The following is an 18,556-nucleotide window of genomic DNA, read 5'->3' as shown; positions in this document are numbered from 1 at the left end:
AAACTGCACAGTTTAGAGTGGCCTTTTATTGTCCCCAGCACAAGGTGCACCTGTGTAAGGATCATGCTGTTGAATCAGCTTCTGGATAATCCATCCACCTGACAGGTGTGGCGTATCTTGGCAATGGACAAAAATGCTGACTAACAGCGATGTAAACAAATATGTGCACATTTGAGAGAAATAAGCTTTTTGTGCATATAAAAAAAACATGTGGGATCTTTTATTTCAGCTCAAGAAACATGGGACCAACACTTTACATGCTTCTTTTATATTTTTGTTCAGTGTATATTATTTCTCAATTATGCTTTAAGATACAAATGTCACATATAGTCTCAACAATCCTTCCTCCAAAGGACCCTTCTATGGATTTACATTTTGAGGAATCACCCACATGTCCCAATATGGCACCTCCACATTCCCAACAGTTATGACACTATTAACTTTGCCTAAGCATTTGTTGATTTAGAGCTGGAGTCTGCATTGGTAATTTGATAATACACATTTTGTTGACATTGTGTGATGAGAGTGAGACACACTCAAGACACACATTGTGAATGCCAATTGAAAATAAACAACTGTTCCGTTTTGCTCGTTTCTCCTTGCATAAGCTCTCCAGACTTGGCCTACGTGGCTGTGCCTCTGTCATGGGGAAGGTATGCCCTGCTATCTGCTTTTCTTCCTGGGGAAGGAAGAGCAGGGGTCTTCGGGGTCATAGCTACATATGAAATGAGAGGGAGCCAATGAGAGATTCCTGGAAAAAGACAGGATACTGACGTTTTCATATGGAAACGATAGTGACTTAGCAACACTGATAAGCTAACTACGTGTGGGCGGTGAAATGGACGTGTTTGTTTACAAAATGAATAAAATTGCATGTGCATTCTGAAAGTATTCAGACCGCTAGACTTTTTCTACCTTTTGTTACGTCACAGCCTTATTCTAAAATGTATTAAATCATTTTTTCCCTCATCAGTCTATACACAATACCCCATAATGACAAAGCAAAAATTTTTTTTTTTTTTGTAATGTATAAAAAAATAAAAAATGGAAATATCACATTGACGTAAATATTCAGACCCTTTACTCAGTACTTTGTTGAAGCACCTTTGGCAGCGATTACAGCCTTGAGTCTTCTTGGGTATGATGCTACAAGCTTAGCACACATGTATTTGGGGAAATTGTCCTATTCTTCTCTGAAGATCCTCTCAAGCTCTGTCAGATTGGATGGGGAGCGTCGCTGCACAGCTATTTTCAGGTCTCTCCTGACATGGCTGCGTGCTTAGGATTATTGTCCTGTTGAAAGGTGAACATTCACCCCAGTCTGAGTTCCCGAGTGCTCTGGAGCAGGTTTTCTTCAAGGATCTCTTAGTACTTTGCTCTGTTAATCTTTCCCTCGATCCTGACTAGTCTCCCAGTCCCTGCCGCTGAAAACATCCCCACAGTATGATGCTGCCACCACCATGCTTTACTGTAGGGATTGTGCTAGGTTTCCTCCAGACATGGTGCTTAGCATTCAGGCCAAAGAGTTCAGTCTTGGTTTCATCAGAACGGAGAATCTTGTTTCTCATGGTCTGAGAGTTTTTAGGTGCCTTTTGGCAACTAAGTGGGCTGTCAAGTGCCGTTTACTGAGGAGTGGCTTCCGTCTGGCCACCCTACCATAAAGACCTTATTAGTGGAGTGCTGCAGAGATGGTTGTCCTTCTGGAATGTTCTCCCATCTCCACAGAGGAACTCTGGAGTGCTGTCAGAGTGACCATCAGGTTCTTGATCACCTCCCTGACCAAGGCCCTTCTCCCCCGATTGCTCAGTTTGCCCGGTGGCCAGCTCGAGGAAGAGTCTTCTTCCATTTAAGAATGATGGAGGCCATTGTGTTCTTGGGGACCTTCAATGGTACAGAAATGTTTTGGTACCCTTCCCCAGATCTGTGCCTTGACACAATCCTGTCTCTGAGCTCTACGGACAATTCCTTCGACCTCATGGCTTAGTTTTTGCTCTGACATGCAATGTCAACTGTGGGACCTTTATATAGACAGGTGTGTGCCTTTCCAAATCATGTCCAATCAATTGAATTTACCACAGGTGGACTCCAATCAAGTTGTAGAAATATCTCAAGGATGATCGATGGAAACAGGACGCACCTGAGCTCAATTTAGAGTCTCATAGTAAAGGGTTTGAATACTTACATAAATAAGGTATTTCTGTTTTTAATTTTTAATACATTTGCAAAAAAATGTCACCTGTTTTGCTTTGTCATTATGGGGTATTGTGTGTAGATTGATGAGAAAACTTTTTTTTAAATTAATTTTAGAATAAGGCTGTAATGTAACAAAATGTGAAAAAAGTGAAGGGGTCTGAATACTTTCCAAATGCACTGTATATATATATATATATATATATATGTCTGTGTATGTATTTATTATTATCTCTTACCGTGATGTCCAGGTGTGTGACTATGTGTAGGTAATTGTTGACAGTATGCTCCAGCCTCTCTAGCAGAGTTGAGGAACAGCCAGGCTGACTCAGTGTCCTAACCACCCTCACACTCCCAGTCAGAGCACCCAGAGACACAGCTATGTCCCTCCTCTTCTCCTGAGCCTGTCATAAAAACACACACACACACACACATACAGAGAGAGAGATACAAACATCAAATGATTGCCACAATTGGATGCTACTGAACCGAGGAAAACAAATCATCTGCCTTGAGAAGCAGAAGTTGAAGAGTTTGATAGCGTACCGATTTCCTCTCCCAGGAAGCCTTGTGAACCTTGATGCAGGGGAGCTGAATGGGGGACGGCAGGGTCTTCAAGACATCACAATTAGCCTGAAGAGAGGAGAGAAACATACAGACATTTAAGCCTGAAGAGAGGAGAGAAGCATACAGACATTGAAGGAGAGGTAAGACAGACAGACGGACAGACGGACAGACAGACAAACAGACAGACAGACAGACAGACAGACAGACAGACAGACAGACAGACAGACAGACAGACAGACAGACAGACAGACAGACAGACAGACAGACAGACAGACAGACAGACAGACAGACAGACAGACAGACAGACAGACAGACAGACAGACAGACAGACAGACAGACAGAGCTACTCTCTGTGTTTAAGGTAATTTATATGGCAGATTGTTTAAAACATACAGGTTTAGCCTCACCAATGCAGCTTCCATGTCTGCCACAGTGTTTAGGTCCCTCCGGGACTCTCTGTCACACACAAAGTCTATGGGCCTGGTCTCAGCATCCCAGACCTCAGAGGCTACCATGCACAGCAGCAGCAGTCCTGGACACATACAGTTGAAGTCGGAAGTTTACATACACTTAGGTTGGAGTCATTAAAACTCGTTTTTCAACCGCTCCACAAATTTCTTGTTAACAAACTATAGTTTTGGAAAGTCGGTTAGGACATCTACTTCGTGCATGACACAAGTCATTTTTCCAACAATTGTTTGCAGACAGATTATTTCACTTATTTCACTGTATAACAATTCCAGTGGGTCAGAAGTGTACATACACTAAGTTGACTGTACCTTTAAATAGCTTGGAAAATTCCAGAAAATAATGTAATGGCTTTAGAAGCTTCAGACAGGCTAATTGACATAATATGAGTCAATTGGAGGTGTACCTGTGGATGTATTTCAAGGCCTACCTTCAAACTCAGTGCCTCTTTACTTGGGAAAATCAAAAGAAATCAGCCAAGACCTCCGAAAAAAAATTGTAGACCTCCACAAGTCTGGTTCCAAACGCCTGAAGACACCACGTTCATCTGTACAAACAATAGTACGCAGATATAAACACTATGGGACCACGCAGCCGTTATACCGCTCAGGAAGTAGACGCGTTCTGTCTCCTAGAGATGAACGTACTGTGGTGCGAAAAGTGCAAATCAATCCCAGAACAACAGCAAAGGACCTTGTGAAGATGCTGGAGGAAACAGGTACAAAAGTATCTATATCCACAGTAAAACGAGTTCTATATCGACATAACCTGAAAGACCGCTCAGCAAGGAAGAAGCCACTGCTCAAAAACCGCCATAAAAAAGCCAGACTACGGTTTGCAACTGCACATGGGGACAAAGATCGTACTTTTTGGACAAATGTCCTTTGGTCTGATGAAACAAAAATAGAACTGTTTGGCCATAATGACAATCGTTATGTTTGGTGGAAAAAGGGGGAGGCTTGCAAGCCGAAGAACACCATCCCAACCGTGAAGCGGGGTGGCAGCAGCATGTTGTGGGGGTGCTTTGCTGCAGGAGGGACTGATGCACTTCACAAAATAGATTGCATCATGAGGTAGGAAAATTATGTGGATATATTGAAGCAACATCTCAAGACATCAGTCAGGAAGTTAAAGCTTGGTCACAAATGGGTCTTCCAAATGGACAATGACCCCAAGCATACTTCCAAAGTTGTGGCAAAATTGCTGAAGGACAACAAGGTCAAGGTATTGGAGTGGCCATCAAAAAGCCCTGACCTCAATCCTATAGAAAATTTGTGGGCAGAACTGAAAAAGCGTTTGCGAGCAAAGAGGCCTACAAACCTGACTCAGTTACACCAGCTCTGTCAGGAGGAATGGAACAAAATTCACCTAACTTATTGTGGGAAGCTTGTGGAAGGCTACCCGAAACATTTGACCCAAGTTTAAATTGTTTAAGGCAATGCTACGAAATACTAATTGAGTGTATGTAAACTTCTGACCCACTGGGAATGTGATGAAAGAAATAAAAGCTGAAATAAATCATTCTCTCTACTATTATTCTGACATTTCACATGATTAAAATAAAATGGTGATCCTAACTGACCTAAGACAGGGAATTCTTACTAGAATTAAATGTCAGGAATTGTCAAAAACTGAGTTTAAATGTATTTGGCTAAGGTGTACGTAAACTTCCGACTTCAACTGTACATAACATATTAAACCCATTTAAGAAAATCTTTGCTATTGGTCAGTGGCCCTGGCTGGGCAATTCAATTCAGTCAACTTGTATTTGTCCCCAAAGACATAGGCTTCGCTCATGATAGTTTGATTTTACCCATTAGTTCAGTTAATTTTGAAACCCCTGTGAATGGTCACTCTCTGAATACTCACTGCTTAACGCCATACCCCTCTTGGTTGCGTCTGATGTCCTTTCATGTGGTCCATTTAAAACAAATCTGGTTCACTGTCTTCAGTTGGCAATATATCCTTGCCACTCCGAATTACCTTCAGCATGTCTGAAGTACGTTGTGTCCCCTCTATCGCCCTTGCGCCCTTCCTACGTTTTCATGGCCGGAAGGGCGCGCACTATCAAGTCCCAGAGCGCGCTCAACTTTCCTGTTGCACGTCATTTCCATATGCCAAAGGGTCACGAGAACGAATATCAAGGATCTCCTGTTCTTCCGTCTGTCCCCTGTCATTAAGTAACTTTCTCTCACTCTCTCTCTCTCTCTCAATGACAATGGCTCATCAACAGAAATATCATCCAACGTTCAGAGGAGAATATGTTGATGGGCTACCTAGCCTACTTCCACAAGAGTTAAGGGTTTATCATTGTGAAATTATTCAATCTAATTCTTTGGTGTGCACAGCTGATCAATCCAGCGATTGGAATTCTTCCATAGCTGTTAGCACGTATCGGCTTTAGGCATGGAGTATAGTGGAAATGGTAGGCCTGAAGCTTAGGATTCTATTGTACAAACTTTAGTTATTTTTATCACTGACAACATAATCTTCTAATCTACAATATACATAGTCATTCAAACCATGTAAAGCACTTACACTTTCAAAGAATTTCTCTCCCAAAAATCTCTCTCACTCTCACACACACACACAGACAGACACACACACACACTCCCCCCCTCGCTATCTCTCTCTGTCTCTCTTACTCACTCACTCACTCACTCAGTCACTGTCTAGGACCGGTGTTTTGTTGTTGTTTTAGCTACATGTTTAGGAGACATCCCGTGTGCGACCATCCAGAGAGGTACAGTACATTCGGAAAGTATTCAGACCCATTGACTTACAGCCTTATTCTAAAATTGATTCAATAAAAAAATGTCCTGCTCAATCTACACACAATACCCCATAATGACAAAGCTAAAACAGGTTTTTAGAATTGTTTAAAATGTATTAAAAATAAAAAACAGAAATACCTTATTTACATAAGTATTCAGACCCTTTTCTATGAGCCAAAATTGAGCTCCGGTGCATCCTGTTTCCATTGATTATCCTTGAGATGTTTCTACAACTTGATTGGAGTCGTCCTGTGGTCAAATCAAGTGAAAGGACTTTATTTGGAAAGGCACACACCTGTCTATATAAGGTCCCACAGTTGACAGTGCATGTCAGAGCAAAATCCAAACCATGAGGTCGAAGGAATTGTCCTTAGAGTTCCAAGACAGGATTGTGTCGAGGCACAGATCTGGGGAAGGGTACCAAAACATTTCTGCAGCATTGAAGGTCCCCAAGAACAAAATGGCCTCCATCATTCTTAAATGGAAGATGTTTGGAATCACCAAGCCTCTTCCTAGAGCTGGCCACCTGGCCAAACTGAGAAATTGGGGGAAAAGGGCCTTGGTCAGGGAGGCGACCAAGAACCCAATGGTCACTCTGACAGAGCTCCAGAGTTCCTCTGTGGAGATGGGAGAACCTTCCAGAAGGACAACCATCTCTGCAGCACTCCACCAATCAGGCCTTTATAGTAGAGTGGCCAGACGGAAGCCACTCCTCGGTAAAAGGCACATGACAGCCCGCTTAGAGTTTGGCAAAAGGCACCTAAAGGACTCTCAGACCATGAGAAACAAGATTTTCTGGTCTGATGGAACCAAAATTGAAATCTTTGGCCTGAATGCCAAGCGTCACGTCTGGAGGAAACCTAGCACCATCCCTACAGTGAAGCATGGTGGAGGCAGCATCATACTGTGGGGATTTTTTTCAGCGGCAGGGACTGGGAGACTAGTCAGGATCGAAGGAAAGATGAACGGAGAAAAGTACAGAGCACACAGCCAAGACAACGCAGGAGTGGCTTCGGGACAAGCCTCTGAATGTCCTTGAGTGGCTCAGCCAGAGCCCAGAATTGAACCCGATCGAACATCTCTGGAGAGACGTGAAAATGGCTGTGCAGCGACGCTCCCCATCCAACCTGACAGAGCTTGAGAGCATCTGCAGAGAAGAATGGGAGAAACTCCCCAAATACAGGTGTGCCAAGCTTATAGCGTCATACCCAAGAAGACTCAAGGCTGTAATTGCTGCCAAAAGTGCTTCAACAAAGTACTGAGTGAAGGGTCTGAATACTTATGTAAATTTGATATCAGTTTTTTATTTTGAATACATTTGCAACAATTTCTAAACACCTGGATTTTTTTGTCATTATAGGGTAATGTGTGTAGATTGATGAGGAAATGTTTCTCTTTAATCCATTTAAAAATAAGGCTGTAATGTAACAAAATGTTACATTTCCGAATGCACTGTATACTACAAAGCAGAATCATTGAGTTAGCAAGCTAACTTTGATAAACAACCACAAATAACCATAGATTTTTGGGGGTTCATTAAGAAATCTGAACTTAAATAGGCTTCGTGTTTTGATTGTTGAGTCAATTAAACCATCCCACTTCAAGCTTATCTTTCTAAAAAATAACAAGTTATTACAGAATATTTTGTCAAGTTAGATCTTGCTTTGTAGTATACTCCTCGGGTGGTCAAGTTCATTTTACCAGCCTGTTAGTCAATCAGCCCAAACTCTTCCAGTCCCAGAAGGGACTAGGCAAGTCAGTTAAGAACAAATTCTTATTTACAATGACGGCCTACCCTGGCCAAACCCAGACGACGCTGGGCCAATTGTGCACAGCCCTATGTGACTTCCAATCACGGCCAGATGTGATACAGCCTGGATTTGAACCAGGGACTGTAGTGACACCTCTTGCACTGAGATGCAGTGCCTTAGACCGCTGCACCACTCAGGAGATTGATTCTCTGTGTTAGCCTCTGGGTTACACCGTCATCATAATCACTGCAGCCCTAGCCAAACTGAATAGACACCAAGGCCCGGCTACTGTGCAATTCGCCAGGAGATGAAATTGCTTTGAGTAGCCTTGTTAAAAATATATTTCAGTCATAGTCCTGAGCTGAGTTGACTGCAGAGGTATCACACAGTGGGGGCTGTTTAGAAAGCGTGCCATCAGGCGGGTCACCAATGGGACCCGTGGCAATTTTAGCATGTAAAACATGGTGGGGCAAAAAAACAAAAAATGTGGGATGCATGCCAGCAAAGTCACTACACAACACTAAACAATACATTAATTGCACTATAATGTTGACAAACGGTGCCCACAAAATGTTAGGGACTACATAAAGCTGTCCCAACAGCAGTCCCAAAATCTTACCACTGCTACACCTGGCTATCAGCGGAGCCTTGTCTGGCAGCGAAACAGTTCATTCAGCCTCATTTACTGCCTTTTAAAAAAACATAGCTGATATGGATGACTTGCTTAAATAAATGTAGTTTCTAATGACAATTGAGATCCACAAACTATGGCATAAGGGGACGACAAGTGGATAAGAGGCTATTCGTAATTTTGATTGAGACATTAATGAGCGAGCCAGGACGGACGTAGTCAATATAACTATTTGTTCAGCACTTTTGAAATGTACAGCGACAGAATTCAGAAGATGGGCCGTTCTTACAGTGTTCTCCCTGTATATCAAGTCAGAACCGGAGGATAAATAAAGGGGGCATATAAGCAGACAATGAAAGCTCTTACAATATTCGATGATTACATTTCTCTAAAACAGGTTATAGGCTACATGTGCACCACCAAGTCAGAACAATAGGTGAAATTAAGAGGTGAAAATAGGCTAAATTATTAGGGTGAGGCACATGGGCTACTAAAAACATACTACACAACATACACTTAGTATTACTTTCTTAGCTACAGTATACATATCTCCCTGGCATATTACATAATTTATGCAGCAGCATACAAGACATGTTTGGACTCACCTTGTTGTGCTGTGCTCACTTGAACAGGAAGGTGGCGCGGCGGTCCTTCGTGGGCAAATTTTGTCATCAAACTTTGTCATCAAAGTCTGCCATTCTCTGGATTTATGGTGCTTTCAAGACAATTTGGAACTCAAAAAACACAAATGTAAACTCATGATGACATCAGGGATCTTCAGGTCATAGCTCTAGAAAGAGGCCTGAGTTCCGGATTTACAATTCCGAGTTGGATGAAAGTTCAAAACGTATTTTCCCCGAGTTCCCAGTTATCTTAAACTCACTAAAGTCAGATTTTGCAGTTTCGAGTTAACAGTTGTTTTGAGCGCGGCACAAATCATGCTTCATCAACAGCATGGCCAATGTTGAATGTTAATTTTAAACTAGGAAAAGAGACCCTTAATCTTAGACTTTGTACCACACAGCCACTCCCCTGAATATCAGGATAATGATTCCTTCGTAATGCTTGCAGTTAGCCACTGATTCTCGTTCCTAACCACTCATTGGGGTGGTAGGTAGCCTAGTGGTTAGAGCGTTGGACTAGTAATCGAAAGGTTGCGAGATCAAATCCCTGAGCTGACAAGGTAAAAATCTGTTGTTCTGCCCCTGAACAAAGCAGTTAACCCACTGTTCCTAGGCCATCATTGAAAATAAGAGTTTGTTCTTAACTGACTTTCCTAGTTAAAAAAATTGTAAAATAAGAATTTGTGACTTCCAACATGTGTGAAGTTTATATCTGATGAGCACCGATACAATTTATCTTCATATGACAAGGATTAAAAAGGATTTGCCAGTAGATTGTCGAATTGATTCATGATGATGACTGCTAGCTAAGGTTTTTCAGTCCAATCAAAGCTACTGTAGATATAATGTGATTTGACATAATTTTATCTGTGGCCAATGATCATGAGCCTTTTTGGATGGGCACTTCTAATGTAACTCTATCGCAGCACCCAAGGGCCTTGAATTTTGAGGTATACCCTTAGACTTGGCGGTGACGTAGTGTCCCCATGAGTAACAGAACACTGAGCCAATCACGGCCCAGCGCTCCGTATTTCTGCTGGCTTGCCCCAGCACCACAGAAAGCACTGAGCTAGGCTGAAACACCTGCATTTTGGAGCTGCCTTATTCAAGAAAACAAATTAAGAGACCATGTTTTATCAACTCAATTTTATATATATATATATATATATATATATATATATATATTATTATTATTTTTTTTACATCATTTGCAATCTGATATGTGACAGGTATTAATGCCAAAATAACATGCAAAACAGGCAAGCCCCATTTTTTGCTAAATATATGGGGCTCAAACAGGCTCTGCCCCACCTGCCCTGAATGACAGGGTTGCCACTGAATGGAACTTACAGGATGACATTGATAGGCCAACGGTGAACATTTTTACCTGCAAGGGCTATCATAAATAATAGGCAACTAATAAAAATGTGATGAATATTAATCCCACTAGGCTATGTGTGTTTGAAAAGGGTGTAGGGCTAATTATCTGGATTATCATTAGAATAATGTTAAGTCTTTCGTCGAGAATACTTGACTGTTCCAGTGTTCTTCATGCCAAGGTGAATTCAAGATTTCATGAATTATCCATACTTGAATTTGGATGGCACAATGCAACACACACTGGTGGCGGTCCTGCTGGTGCTTTTATAGCTCAGTAGCCAACCATTAGGCCTACTCTTTTATAGCTCAGTAGCCAACCATTAGGCCTACTCTTTTATAGCTCAGTAGCCAACCATTAGGCCTACTCTTTTATAGCTCAGTAGCCAACCATTAGGCCTACTCTTTTATAGCTCAGTAGCCAACCATTAGGCCTACTCTGTGTATTTCTATTACAGGAACAGAAGAGAACAACAAGTGTTAGTCATCACCTCGCATTCAATCTTCCACCGGGTGCTACTCGAATGCCCACGGGTCGCAGCTGTGAGAGGCAGTGACGATACAATTCGATAGGAGGGAATAGCAAAATCTCAGGGTGGACGTTGATTGATCCCGTATTTGTGGACAATCAAGCCAGCCAGTAGAATCATACTTCGAGACGTATTGCATCCCATATTAACTGAAAGTGTGTGTGTGTGTGTGTGTGTGTGAGAGAGAGAGAGAGAGAGAGAGAGAGAGAGAGAGAGAGCGAGAGAGAGCGAGAGAGAGAGAGAGAGAGAGAAAAAAAAAAGAGTGTGCACTGTTGGAAATAGGCTGTATGGCCGGCTTTGTGTGAAGTGTTGAGAGAGTGTTGAGTGCACACCCGTCACAGGTTGCACACGGCCAGACAGTGATACTCCCTCCATGCCTTTATCTATCTCGCGCTCGTTAATTAAGACGAATGCGCCACCAGCTCACGGTAATGGAAACCACGTCTGGACTTTCTTCACAAGGAGATAAGGGGGAAACGTGGCACTGACAGAACCCGCATTGCATCACGAACACCCGGTAGCCTACCCCGCTGCCGACAGCTCGAGCCGCGCGGGAAAGCCTATTGCAGCTTTATTTATATAATAAATATTTGGGCAAAAAATGACGGTCACAGTCACACACTCACATTTGACCGGGTAGCTCTACAGTCGCTCTGGGTCTGAATGCATGCGCATCGACGCGGATGAACGCAGCAGTGTTCAGAAGTTTGAGGTGCTATGTGCGCACAACCAATCAAGGCAACAGCAACAGGCCACCAGTTATCACGTTTACCCGAGGTGCAAAAGAGTGGATGAGACAGGAGATTGGAGTGGAGCGCCTCTGCTTGTGGATGGACCACTGATCAGGGGGGAAAGTAAGCTTGGAAGTTGGAGTTTATGCACGGAACGCGCAGAGATATTACTCATTTTTATTCACTCTGTTACACGAAGGATGGAGCGGCGCAGCTGACTGTTAGGGATCGTAAACACACCGAAGGAACCGAACTGCCGGACGAGCGAAATGTGAGTATGAATGAGTCCTCGGCAACCTCAAGTCTATCACGCACCCATACCGCCGCCGGTATCCTGTCTTTCCCCGGTGACGACGACAACAATGGGTCAAATTATTTTGTCATTATTCCCCTCTTGTTTTCATCAGGTAGCCTATCAATAGAGTATCAATTGAACTTCGGTAATGTGTTCATGCTCGAGGGCAAATAAATATGTTATTGAATCAGAGTCACATTGAATTGTCTGTAGCCTGTAGACTATAACATGTTTTTATTGCAACAATGAAATCCTTTTCAATGTAGTGACATTGGGCTATATATCTATTGGCATCCTTGATCTAGACACCGTAACTTGTTAGGAGAAGAGGTACAGGTGGTTATGTATCCTATTCCACTTTCCGCATCAAGTCGTCGTCAGGGCTCAAGGTCCTTATAAGGTCCCTCATTGCTGCGGTTCATCTTGAAATTTACGCGCACGGCGAACGGCTATTTTATTCGCTCAGAGGACTTTCCTTTATGTCGTTTCTGTAACGTTTATCAATAATAAAGTGTTTCTACTTCTAAGACCTGTATGTCATATTTTGACATTGAATCCACTCATTGACATGCAGTCTATGAGAAAAATTGGGATGACGTCATCTAGAGAGTATGATCCAGTCTGCAGATTTTACTGAGGTTTCTTTAAATGGTTTGACCCACTTGGAAATTCTAAAATGACTCTCTTCAGTTCCCTGACTGGTACTTGTCCACCCTCCTCCTCCACGTGCACATACATGTGTTTACACACCACACACACACACACACACACACACACACACACACACACACACACATTCTCTACTCTCAGATTCATCTCTGTAGGTCATACCATTTATGAATAATTTGTTCCCATCGTGGGGTGCCAAAATAAACTCCACAGGTGTGTATTTATTCCGGATTGTTCCTGTTGAGACTGAAGGTTGAACTGGGTCAGTGTGTTGGTGCTTGGGACTGCAGAGCACCTAGTTTCACTACTGTAGGAATGACTATACAGATGCTCGAAGACACAGTTACAGTAGTAGCTGCATGCTATTCAAAGCAGAAGCACACCTACAACAATAGATATTGCAGAGAGAGACAAAACACATGTATTAACTCTTCTTTCACACTGATAAGAAAAGGATATGTTTGTGTTGCCACAGTTTGAGCCTATGTCAAAATAAATATGGCTTGGATTATGTGTGCACGTTTCTGCATATTTGTGTGTGTGTGTGTGTGTGTGTGTGTGTGTGTGTGTGTGTGTGTGTGTGTGTGTGTGTGTGTGTGTGTGTGTGTGTGTGTGTGTGTGTGTGTGTGTGTGTGTGTGTGTGTGAGTGTTGGCCTACGATTTTGTTGTTCCATTACCATGAGCCAGTTCCATTACCATGCCAACAGCCTATCAACAGCCTCATCACTGCAGAGGAATTCTTCTGTCAGCCAATCAGAGGCTCTTTCTCTCAGGAGAATTCAGTCTTTTCATCCTGTGTACGATGACAGCCACTGATACTCTAAGGCCCTAAAGGCCTGGAGCGAAATGGCAAATTAGCACAGCACAACACATAAACCACAACATGTAATATTCATAGGGAAACAAATTCAGTGATCAATTGCCCAGTTTTGTAGGCTACAGAGTGGGTGAGGGAAAGGTCATTGTTGAGTGTCTTCAAAAGTTTCCAAAGTCGGTTTTGATTATGGGGTATGCGTGAAGCAGATTGTAGTTTTCTATATTCTATCTTGTTCTAAGGGCAGTTCTGCCTTCAGGGCATAACGGTGATTGGTTGAAAGCTCAACAGTCAGTGGGCAGAGCTCATTGGTGGAAGGTTGGTGGTGGTTGCAGGTCACAACCCCAACTCTTACCCTAACCCTAAACTGAATCATTTGGAATTACTTGCCTACATTTAACCAATCACAGTATGGAGGTAGTTTTGTGCCAACAAAAATAAGGGGTTAAATGTGTCAAAAAAAAACACTTTCTTGAGCTTTCTTATATCTCATAGATATAGGACAGACACTTCAAAAACATTATTTCTTATGATTTATCATTTGATTGCCCTTTTTTGCCGTTTATAAATGTGTTATTCAATGCATTTCTATGGGCTTTGGTAGTAAAGGCAAAATTCAATATTTGATCAAATATTTTTTATACATATATTTTTTATACCTGAAGGGGTCCTACAATTCTAAATCAAATAGCTAAAGGATCCATGGTATGATCATCCTGAAACAATTCCATATGTTAGATTAGTACCCCTTCCCCCTCACATTTCTTCCCTAAACATAACCCTAACCCTAACCTTAACCAATCGCATGTCTTGCTTAAACTTAACTAATCACATTACATTTCTGCCCTTGGGGCAGAGCTGGCCTCAGAAGAAGATTAAACAAGGAAAGCTTATATGAGCGTTGTTGAATGTCTTAACTTCACAATGTCCTCATGTCATGGAGCTCCGTTCCACGATCTGTCTTGCAGTCTCTTTTCCCTCTGATTGACTCACTGACTGTGTGATGATGGAGGATAACTTATGCAAAGCAGTACCGTAAAGCGATGCTGTAGCTTTACTCTGTGATTCAAAACAGTGGAGGGACTCAATGAGCTAGTACTTTATGTCCCTGCATAGCAACCAGCATTTGCAGCTCTAATCTACAATCCATTTTAATTACAGTGCCTTTATTAGGTGTAACAGAGCTGAGGGCTCTTGTTCCACCCATGGTCCCCCAAGCAGCTCTTTATTAGCCTGACGACTCACACTAAATTAATCCGCTGCTCTGTCATTCACTACTTACTTTAGTCTGAGACTGCCATCATTGAAGTCGTTTGTGGTGACGAGGGCAAGAGGGGTGTTGTACTAAACAAAGTCATCAGCAATTGTATCGTCTCTAACCAATCAGAGTATAAAAGCCAGTTACGAGTTTTAAAACCGTGGCTTTACCCACATGTGTTCTGGCTCCGGCCCAACCAATCAGTTTCTGGACCAATCAGAAGGCCCCGAATGTGTTCACATTCGTTGAAGGGTCGAGGAGGCACTCAGATCCAGACTCAATGCGGAGAAGAAACTAACGTCCGTGGGCGTGGCGTAGCTTTTGGGCGGAGCAAGGAGTCTGGGTAGCCAGGCAATTTATCTATCCTTATTCCCCAGTAATCCACTGTGTAAAGACACTGCTTCCATATGCTGTTATTGGGATTGTACTGTCTTCTTTTCCCTGATCACTCAAAAGCATAGCTGTGTGATCTGTATGGCTGCTATGCATCTGAGTGAAGCTTTTGTTCATAGGCCATGGTTAGTCAGTCCTTTGAGACCCGAACATTGCTCATCTGAGTTGAGATAAAATCTATACCACACATGCAGTGTGTACCGGCTAAAGTGTAGCTTTAAGTATCAGGGGAAGCCATGGGCTGTGCATGTCACTTGAATGCGGCTATACAGCCTCCAGTGTATATCATAGGTTTACAATGAGTAATGAGTACACAGTGCATTCGCAAAGTATTCAGATCCCTTCCCTTTCTCCACATTGTGTTACTTTACAGCCTTATTCTAAAATTGATTAAATTATTATCTTCCCTCATCAATCTACACACAATACCCCATAAGGACATAATTCATAAATGGATGGAAGCAACTCCTCAGTAAACGGCACATGACAGCCCGCTTGGAGTTTGCCAAAAGGCACCTAAAGGACTCTCAGACCAGGAAAAACAAGATTCTCTGGTCTGATGAAACCAAGATTGAACTCTTTGGCCTGAATGCCAAGCGTCACGTCTGGAGGAAACCTGGCACCATCCCTACGGTGAAGCCTGGTGGTGGCAGCATCATGCTGTGGGGAGGTTTTCAGTGGCAGGGACTGGAAGACTAGTCAGGATCAAGGGAAAGATGAATGGAGAAAAGTACAGAGAGATCCTTGATGAAAACCTGCTCCAGAGCGCTCAGGATCTCAGACTAGGGAGAAGGTTCTCCTTCCAACAGGACAACGACCCTAAGCACACAGCCAAGACAACACAGGAGTGGCTTCGGGACAAGTCTCTGAATGTCCTTGAGTGGCCCAGCCAGAGCCCGGACTGGAAACCTGATCGTACATCTCTGGAGAGACCTGAAAATAGCTGTGCAGCGACGCTCCCCATCCAACCTGATAGTGCTTGAGAGGATCTGCAGAGAAGAATGGGACAAACTCCCCAAATACAGGTGTGCCAATCTTGTAGCGTCATCAAATCAAATTGTATTAGTCACATGCGCCGAATACAACAGGTGTAGACCTTACAGTGAAATGCTTACTTACGAGCCCCTAACCGACAGTGCAGTTCAAAAAAAAATATGGATAAAAATAAGAGATAAAAGTAACAAGTAATTTAAAGAACAGCAGTAAAAAATAACAATATGTACAGGGGGGTGCCGGTACAGAGTCAATGTGCGGTGGTACCGGTTAGTTGAGGTAGTATGTACATGTAGGTAGAGTTAATTAAAGAGACTATGTATAGATGACAACAGAGAGTGGCAGTGGTGTGGAGAAGGGAGAGGGCAATGCGAATAGTCTGGGTAGCTATTTGACTAGATGTTCAGGAGTCTTATGGCTTGGGGGTAGAAGCTGTTTAGATGCCTCTTGGGCCTAGACTTAGCGCTCTGGTACCGCTTGCCGTGTGGTAGCAGAGAGAACAGTCTATGACTAGGGTGGCTGGAGTCTTTGACAATTTTTAGGGCCTTCCTCTCACACCGCCTGGTATAGAGGTCCTGGATGGCAGGAAGCTTGGCCCCAGTGATGTACTGGGCCGTTCGCACTACCCTTAGTATTGCCTTGCGGTCGGATGCTGAGCAGTTGCCATACCAGGCAGTGATGCAACCAGTCAGGATGCTCTCGATGGTGCAGCTGTAGAACCTTTTGAGGATCTGAGGACCCATGCCAAATCTTTTCAGTCATACCCAAGAAGACTCAAGGCTGTAATCACTGCCAAAGGTGTTTCAACAAAGTACTGAGTAAAGGGTCTGAATACTTATGTCAATGTGATATTTCAGTTTTTTACTTTAAATAAATTTGCAGAAATGTCTAAAAAACAGTTTTTGCTTTGTCATTATGGGGTATTGTGTGTAGATTGATGAGGAATATATATATATATTTTTATTGAATAAGGCTGTAATGTAACAAAATGTGGAAAAAGTCAAGGGGTGTGAATACTTTCCGAATGCATTGTATGTTCTCAGTAAGGACAACTGTCCAGAAGAGAGAGCATGTTCCATTCTTTCTGCCATTCTCCAGAGAGATAAGTGGTTCATGTTTTCTGTGAGAGCTCTTCCATACAGGGCAGCACTGAAGGTAGCCTAGAGGTTAGAGAGGCGGGATAGCAACGGGGGAAATGTGGTGGGCATCCTCGGTGTTATCTTCTTCCATTGGGCCCTTGAGCAAGGCACTCGACTTTAATCTGCTCCAGGGGTGCTGTACTGTTTGTGGGTGTTGTAGTATTGAGAGCAGTATTGCAACAGTCTTACATTATATTGCCTATCTAAGTTCAAGGGAAAGGGGCATAGGAACAATGACATGTCTACTGTACACAGCCTCACAAAACTAGCCTCAGTTGTCTTGCATCTTCATCATGAGCTGTGAGCTTTGTGCTGGGCGCTGTTCAGTGACTGTGGTGCTGAAATCAGCAATCAACTGTCTTCTGTTTGGAACGCTTAGACCATGCTGCTGTCCATGGTGCTGAATGTCTGTGCTGTATTACGTTCTTAGAAAAATGTGTTCTGGACAGAACCAAAAAGGGTTCTATGCTTGCTTCATGTATGGCGTCCCTTAAGGTTCTGTATAGAACCGACGTTGGTTCCATGTAGAACCTTATATGGAAACAATTTTGGTTCAGTGAACAAGAACCCCTGGGGTTCTGATCAAATAACCCTACAAAAACCTTTAGGAGTGCCATCTATGAAGCAAGCAATAGAACCCTGTTTGGTTCTATCCAGAACCTATTTTTCTAATAATGAAGGGCACACAAATGAATTCCCGTAGGCCAGTTTAGATGTCTTTGTTGCTTTTCCCAGACACTGTAGTTAGTAGCTCCTTCAGCCAGTTTGATTGTCCGTGCATGATTAAGTCTATTCTGGATTCATTTGCTCTATCACGGCTAATAATAATTTGCTTTTAATGGACATGTCTAATGCTGTAAAATATTGGACTAATCTTTATCCAGGAAGTCACAGTTACATATATTCAGGAGTCCCTAATACATGGTTAGTTGATCATGAAATCAATTACATCTTAATTAACTGAGCCAAAATTAGGCACTCTTGACCTGAGGTAGGACGATATTGCTTTTTGACTATGATTTAAGATCAGTTTAGTGTTTTTCTTCAGAACATGATGTATGGTTATAGTATTTGGTTAAGATTATCCTGGATCTGTGCCATAGGGAATTTTGCACCCAGAGCACTCATGAGTTATGTGAAACTGGCCCTTATAAACTGTAGCCTAGGCTGCTTTAGTTTATTTGACTTTAAACAGGTGTGGGTAGACTATTATTACCAAATGATGACTCGTTAGTTCTCACCTGCAGACAAAAGAACACCGGTGCGCCGACGGATAGATTCAAGGAGAAACAGATAAGAGCTATTGGAACGAATACAAAACATAATTGTAAGCTCATTGTGCTTGGACCCTGC

The 18,556-nt window shown here is 42.7% G+C and overlaps 1 protein-coding gene across 6 annotated transcripts in view; it reads left to right on the top strand.

The window, feature by feature from the left end:
- Positions 1-11,704: 11,704 nt before the first annotated feature.
- The window catches only part of clcn2a (chloride channel, voltage-sensitive 2a), a 71,480-nt gene continuing 64,628 nt past the window's right edge, over positions 11,705-18,556 (top strand). For all 6 annotated transcript variants that reach the window (XM_029704615.1, XM_029704609.1, XM_029704610.1 and 3 more), the window contains exon 1: positions 11,705-11,913. In XM_029704615.1, the coding sequence (XP_029560475.1) occupies positions 11,788-11,913 (126 nt within the window). In that variant the 5' untranslated portion in view covers positions 11,705-11,787. The remainder of the gene's footprint in view (positions 11,914-18,556) is intronic.

This window comes from Salmo trutta, chromosome 21 (genome assembly GCF_901001165.1).
Source record: "Salmo trutta chromosome 21, fSalTru1.1, whole genome shotgun sequence".
Taxonomy (NCBI): domain Eukaryota; kingdom Metazoa; phylum Chordata; class Actinopteri; order Salmoniformes; family Salmonidae; genus Salmo; species Salmo trutta.
Note: the sequence above shows the minus strand (reverse complement) of the source record. Positions and strands in the feature narration are given on the sequence as shown.